Genomic DNA, 7,817 nt, shown 5'->3' with positions numbered 1-7,817 from the left:
TCAATCCAAATGATATCACCAAGAACTCATAATGCCCGTACCGAGTGCGAAAATCTGTCTTAGGGACATCGGATGCCCTAATCCTCAACTGATGGTAGCCAGATCTCAAGTCGATCTTAGAAAACACTTAGGCACCCTGAAGCTGGTCAAACAAATCATCAATTCGCGGTAATGGGTACTTATTCTTGATTGTGGCCTTGTTCAATTACCGGTAATCTATACACATTCTCATCGATCCGTCCTTCTTCTTAACAAACAACACCGGCACACCCCCAAGGCGAGACACTAGGCCTAATAAAGCCCCTATCAAGCAATTCTTGCAACTGCTCATTCAATTCTTTCAACTCAGGCGGGGCCATACGATACGGCAGAATAGAAATGGGCTGAGTGCCCGGAGCCAAATCAATGCAGAAGTCAATATCCCTGTCGGGTGGCATACCCAGCAGGTCTGAAGGGAAAACCTCAGTAAACTCACGAACAACAAGCACAGAATCCATAGAAGGAACCTCAGCACTAGAATCAGAACATATGCCAAATAGGCCAAACACCCCTTCTCGACCATGCGCTGAGCCTTTATATATGAGATAACACGACGGGTAGAATGACCAGGAGTCCCTCTCCACTCTAAACGAGACGACCCCGGCAAGGCTAAGGTCACAGTCTTGGCATGACAGTCCAAGATAGCGTGGTAAGGTGATAACCAGTCCATCCCTAATATGACATCAAAATCAACCATATCCAAAAGTAACAAGTCTACTCGGGTCTCAAGACCCCCAATCACAACTACACAGGGATGATGAACACGATCTACCACAATAGAATCACCCACCGGTGTAGACACATACACAGGAGCACTCAAGGATTCACTGGGATAACTGCATCAGAGGCCTCAGCCTCAGGCCTGGCTGGAAGAGCATAACATCGGGGCTGGGCCCCACCACTCCGAACTACATCTCTGGGACGGCCTCCTGCTGGCTGACCTCTACCTCTAGCGGCCTGACCTCCACCTCTAATACCTCTACCTCTACCTCTAGCACCTCTACCTCCACCTCTAGTTGGATGAGCGGGCAGTGGAACACTCGGTGCCCTGAACCATGGCACGGGAACCCTAATGCTGAGAGCTGCTTGATTCTTGAGGGAAAAATCTAGCAATATGCCTCGTATCACCACAAGTATAACAAGCCCTCGGCTGTTGAGACTGCTGACCCTGACGACCTGAATGATCACCCCAAAAACTCTAGAGCGGCGGTGCACTGATAGGAGCTAGTGGTGCACTGTAGGACTGCTGATCAGAATACTGCATATGAGAACCACGGCCACCTGAAGCACCGTGAGAAACCTGAAGCGCTGAATGAAACAGCCTGGAAGGATGGCCCCTACCAATGAAACACCACGGAACTTGCCCGAATGACGAGGCCTCTTGTCAGACCCCTGACTACTCCCTTGTGACAGAACCATCTCCACTCTCTTGGCCACATTGGCCGCATCCTGAAAGGAAATCTCGCTCTCTGTCTCCTTAGCCATCTGTAATCGAATAGGCTGAACGAGTCCTTCAATGAACCTCCTCACTCTCTCTCTCTCTGTGGGCAGTATATGGAGAGCATGATGGCCAAGTCAATAAATCTGGTCTCGTACTGAGTAACTGCCATAGAACCCTGCTGGAGACGCTCAAACTGCCTCCTATAGCTCTCCCTCTGAGTGTCAGGAAGAAACTTCTCCAGGAATAGCTGAGAAAACGGATCCCAAGTCAGAGCTAGTGACCCAACTAGTCTAGCCAATAATAATCTCTCCACCAAGCCTAGGCGGATCTAGACAGTCGAAAAGCAGCGAAGTCGGCCCCATTGGTCTCCACTATCCCCATGTTCCTGAGAACCTCATGATAACTGTCTAAATAATCCTGGGGATCCTCAGAAGATGCACCGCTAAAAGTGGTAGTGAAGAGCTTGGTGAACCTGTCCAACCTCCACAAAGCCTCCGAAGACGTAGCTGATCTATCACCGGTCTGTACTGCTGCTCGGCTGAAGAAGCGGTACGTGACCTCACAATCCACGAAAGAACAAGAGTAGAGGGTTCAATTTAGCATTGAGAGAACAAAAATCGCACGATAGGAAAGAATAGATGTGAAGTTTTTCCTAACTCTGTAGCCTCTAGGGGATAAATACTGACATCTCCATACCGATCCCTTAGACTCTACTAAGCTTGTCCGTGAATTGTGAGACCTAAGTAACCTAGAGCTCTGATACCAACTTGTTACGATCCGGATATCCCACCCTCGGGAGTCGTGATGGCGCCTACTCATGAAAGCTAGGCAAGCCAAGTATTATAAATTCATTACCCTTTTTATTAAGCATGTTCAACAATTCAAAGTAATAAGTGATTAAACATCGGAATAAATTAAACAACCAGAAATGCGGAAGACGAAAACTTAATAGTTTAACCAAACATTGCTACATAATCTGAAGTACTATACTACCTAGAATTTGGTGTCATAATTTCACAAACTGTCTAAGAGTACTACAAATAAAGGGTCCAAAGAATAAATACAAACTGTCTCAGAAATACATAAAAGAAATAGTAGAGAAAGATAGAAGGTGACGCCAAGGCCTGCGGACGCCTGCAGGACTACCTCGGGTCGCCTGAATAAACTGAAGACAGCACCCTCACTGCGGTCCAAACGCTCCGGTATCAGTATCTGCACACAGTGCAGAGTGTAGTATCACAACAACCGACCCCATGTGCTGGTAAGTGCCTAGGTTAACCTCGGCGAAGTAGTGACGAGGCTAGGACCAGACTACCAAATAAACCTGTGCAGTTAAATCATATACAGCGGAAAATAAAAGCAGATATTCACAGTTAAAGATGGGGAGGGGAAGGCATGCTACGGGGAGTATCAGATAACAACAAAATACCAAAGAGAAATGTAAAGAAACCATAATTTAGTTGCCAACAATAATGAGGAAAACAAACACAGTATTCACTTTCATTTCTTTCTCGTTGCAGGCGTGCGACCCGCTCCCATTTCATATATCTCGTTGTAGGCGTGCAACCTACTCCCATTTCATATATTACCGTTGCAGGCGTGCAACCCGCTCCCATTTCATATATTACTGTTGCAGGCGTGCAACCCGCTCCCATTTCATATGTTATCGTTGCAGGCGTGCAACCCGCTCCCATTTCATATATTACCGTTGCAGGCGTGCAACCCTCTCCCATTTCATATATTACCGTTGCAGGCGTACAACCTGCTCCCATTTTATATATTACCGTTGCATGCTGCAACTCACTCCCATTTCATATATAAACACCAATCATAGAAGAATCCCGGCAAGGGAACAATAATACAACAACAACATCCCGGCAAGGGAACAATAATATACCAACAACATCCCGGCAAGGGAACAATAATACAACAACAACATCCCGGCAAGGGAACAAGAGTATAACAACAACATCCTAGCAAGGGAACAAAAGTATAACAACAACATCCCGGCAAGGGAGACAATATCATAAACAATAACATCCCGGCAAGGGAACCAACAATGATAATCATCATATTAGACATGGATAAATCACAGCGGAGTCATAACAATTACAATACTAGACTCACGGGCATGTTTGACACCGACGTATAGATACTCGCCACCATGCCTATACGTCTTACTCCACAATTAACGCACAGCAAATACGACACAACTCCTAATCCCTCAAGCTAAGGTTAGACCAAACACTTACCTCGAACTTTCACGGCTAACTCAAGCCTCAAACACCGCTTTTTCTTTAGAATTCGCCTCCAAATTACTTGTATCTAGTCCAAATTAGTTTAACAACATCAATAAATGCTAAATAATTCAATCCTAATGCTAAATTATAGGTTTTCTATCATTTTCCCCCAAAAGTCAAAAATCGACCCCGGGCCCGCTTGGTCAAAACACGAGGTTCGGACCAAAACCCGATCACCCATTCATCCACGAGCCCGAATATGTAATTAGTTTCGGAATCCTACCCCAAAACGAGGTCTAAATTTCAATTATTCAAAAAGCCCTAGCTCTACCCAAATCCCCAATTTTCTACCCTTAAGAACATGATTTAGGCCTAGAAATCTAATGGGTGTTAATGGAAATTGAAGAAAACGAGTCTACGAACACATACCTATGGTTTTGTTGTGAAATCCCTCTTCAATAATCGCCCAAGTTTGAGTTTAAGTGAAAAAGTTATGAGCTTTTGAAGAAATCCCGTTTTGCTACTGTTTTAACATAATTGGGCATTTATTCACTACGTTCGTGTGCCTTTGGCCGCGTTCGCATAGGGTTGACTAACTAGACCTACGCGTTCGCGAGCTAAGGGCTGCGTTCGCATAGGGTTACAACTACCCAGCCCCCAGCCCCTCTCCTATTCTATGCGTTCGCGACAGCCCGGGTGCGTTCGCGTAGAGTGAACTCCTAAGGCTCCGCGTTCGCACCTGATTCTATGCAATCGCATAGTGCAAACCTGACCCCCTCCCTATTTGTTCAGTGCGTTTGCGTGGGTTACCATGCGTTCGCATGGAGTAAAAACTCAGATACCAGCAAACAACAAAAACACTAGATTTTTAAGTCCAAAAACACTCCGACGCCTATCCGAAACTCACCCGAGCCCTCGGTGCTCCAAACCAAACATGTACACAACCTCAAAAGCATCCTACGAACTTACTCGCGCGATCAAATCGCCAAAATAACATCTTAAACAACGAATTTAGCATTGAAATCCAAGAAAAATCTCAAAAGTTTCGAAGTTTCAAATTTCACAAATACGGGTCCGAATCACATCAAACGACCTCCGTTTCTTACCAAATTTTATAGACACAACTCAAATATCATATTGAACCCGTACCGGGCTCCGGAACCAAAATAGGGCCCGATACCGTAAATTTCAAAGATAATCAAATTTCCAAAAACTCTAATATTTTCAGTAAAATAATTTCTTTCAAAAATTCATTTCTCGGGCTTGGGACATCGGAATTCGATTCCGGGCATGCGCCCAAGTCTCACATTTTCCTACGGACCCTTCGGGACCGTCAAATAACGGATCTGGGTCCGTTTACCCAAAATGTTGACCGAAGTCAACTTAAATTTATTTTAAAAGCAAATTTTATCATTTTTCACAGATTTTCACATAATGGATTTCCAGACACACGCCCGGACTGCGCACGTAAATCTAGGTGGGACAAATAGGAGGTTTTAGGCCTCGGAACACAGAATTTACTTCTAAAACAAGTGATGACCTTTCGGGTCATCACAACATAGGACCCTCCTTGAAGCGTCTAGAGCTTTAATGTTCTAATCCAAAGTACCTATGCACTTTTGGGGTGACTGTTTACTGACAGCCACTTACATAATCAACCGATTACCTTCCAAACTTCTTCATGATAAGTCACCTTTTGAAATGTTGTATGATAAGGCACCTAATTACTCTCATTTGAGAAGTTTTGGTTGTTAATGTTATGCTACAGTTCCTATACGATACAGAGATAAGTTCAAACCAAGAGCAATTCCTTGTGTTTTCCTTGGCTATCCTTTTGTCAAGAAAGGTTACAAGTTGTATAACTTAGCTACCAAACAGTGTTTTATTTCAAGGGATGTGGTCTTTCATGAAAGTTATTTTCCTTTCTCTCTCCCTAAAGACTTTTCTTGTTCTCCTCCTCCTCCTTTTCCTGCATCTCCCTCTCCCTCTCATTTTTTTGATGATGACTCATCCATTCCTCATGCTTCATCTACTTCCTCTATTCCACCTGTGTCAGTACCATCTTCTTCTCTTCCCAGTCATCCTTCCAATCTCAGAAGGTCTACTAGGGAGCATAATCCTCCTGCCTATTTGCAAGACTACCTATGCACTCTTCTTTTCTCTTCTTCTTGCTCCAATTCTATCCTAAAGCATGCTGATTTTGAACCTAGTACTTATTCCCAAGCTGCATCTATTCCAGCTTGGCAGGATGCCATGAAAAAGAAATTTGAGGCCTTAATGGCTAATCACACTTGGGATATCGTAGAGTTACCTAAAGGTAAAAAGCCTATTTGTTGTAAGTGGGTTTATAAAATAAAATATAAAGATGATGGGTCTATTGAAAGATATAAAGCCCGACTTGTTATTAGGGGTGACACACAGGTAGAGGGTGATGATTTTACTGAGACATTCTCTCCGGTGATATAGATGCCCACTGTTAAATGCTTAATAGCAGTTGCTGTAAAGAGACAATGGCCTTTTTTTCAACTAGATGACAGTAATGCCTTTCTTCATGGTGACCTAGTTGAGGAGGTGTATATGAAGTTACCCCTGGCCTTTCCATTTCTGTTGCTAGTTCTTCCACTCCTGCCCCTTTAGTGTGTAAATTGTAAAAATCCTTATACGGTCTCCGACAAGCCTCTCGGCAGTGGTATGCAAAATTATCTCATGGTTTATGTTCTCGGGGTTATTCTCATTCCTTCAATGATTATTCTCTTTTTATCAAGGGTTCTCCTGGGTCTTTCACAACCTTGGATGTGTATGTTGATGATATAATTCTTACAGGGGATGATGCTACTGAAATCTCTGATTTGAAACAGTTTCTCCATGCCCAATTCAAGATCAAAGACTTGGGTCAGTTACATTACTTTTTGGGCATTGAAATATCTTATTTCCTTTAGGTCTTCTATTGAATAAGAAAAAATCTGTATCTGATTTGCTCTCTGAATATAAATGTGAAATTGTTTCTCTTGTTGCTTGCCCTTTGGAACTTCATGAGAAGGTATCCGCTGATAGTGGCGAAATCTTGGATAAACCTGAATCCTTTTGGAGTTTGGTTGTCAAGTTGCTTTTCTTGACCCATACTAGGCCGGATATATGTTTTGTTGTACAACATCTTAGCCAGTTTCTAAAGTGTCCTCGCGTTCCTCATATGTCTGCTGCATTACACATACTGAGGTATTTTAAAGGTACATTAGATATTGGTCTTTTCTACTCCAATAGTGATTGGGCTGCTTGTGTTGATACACGGCGATCTATTACTGGTTTTTGTAACTTTTTAGGTGAAAGTTTGATTGGCTGGAAGTCCAAGAAACAACCTGTTGTCTCTCTTTCTTCTACTAAAGCAGAATATCGAGCCATTAGTAAGGTTGTGGCTGAATTAACTTGGATGGTTCGACTCTTGTCTGATCTACATGTTCCTGTCTCTCTTCTAATTTCTGTTTTTTGTGATAATCAAGCTGCTATACATATTGCTAAGAATCCGGTCTTCCATGAACGTACAAAACATATTGAAGTGGATTGTCACTTCATTCTCTCCAAGTTGGGTGAAGGCCTGATTCAATTGGGTCATGTATCTACTTCCAAGTAGTTGGCAGACATTCTTACCAAACCATCATCAATTCCTTTCCAAGTTGAAGGTGGTTTCCCCCTCCAACTTGGGGGGGGGGGGGGGGGGGTTGGACTTGAAGGATATTCAGCTTCTTGCCCACGACAGAAACAGGCACAAACTTGATATAAGCTCAATATTGTAAATTAATGTATTGCATTATTTTTTCTTAGTGGACTTGAGCTTGTTAAGTCCGGTCCGGGTACATTTAGGCCCATTGTATATATATTGTTTTCTTTGTACAGTTGGACACAACTAATATTGAGTAATGTGAAAAGATCTGAGCCACGATTTTTCTCTCGAATCTTCTCTAACCCTAGAATAGTTTTCCATGACGATTTCTCTGTTTCCAAACGTTATCGGGAGCAAATGATACGTTATCGCACTCATGTACCTGGAGTATACTATAACGTTTGGAATGACATGATAGTTATAATGTCTATCAAATATT

General features: G+C 43.1%; 1 protein-coding gene across 1 annotated transcript; it reads left to right on the top strand.

Annotated features, from left to right (window-relative positions):
- Positions 1–6,186: 6,186 nt before the first annotated feature.
- Positions 6,187–7,348, top strand: LOC109205130 (uncharacterized mitochondrial protein AtMg00810-like). The gene is made up of 3 exons (XM_019367806.1): positions 6,187–6,291; positions 6,486–6,612; positions 6,660–7,348. Exons 1-3 carry the CDS (start codon positions 6,187–6,189, stop codon positions 7,346–7,348), a joined length of 921 nt encoding a protein of 306 aa, XP_019223351.1.
- The last annotated feature ends 469 nt before the right edge of the window (positions 7,349–7,817 follow it).

This window comes from Nicotiana attenuata, unplaced genomic scaffold (assembly GCF_001879085.1).
Source record: "Nicotiana attenuata strain UT unplaced genomic scaffold, NIATTr2, whole genome shotgun sequence".
NCBI classification, from domain to species: domain Eukaryota; kingdom Viridiplantae; phylum Streptophyta; class Magnoliopsida; order Solanales; family Solanaceae; genus Nicotiana; species Nicotiana attenuata.
This window is presented reverse-complemented; position numbering and strand designations above follow the sequence as displayed.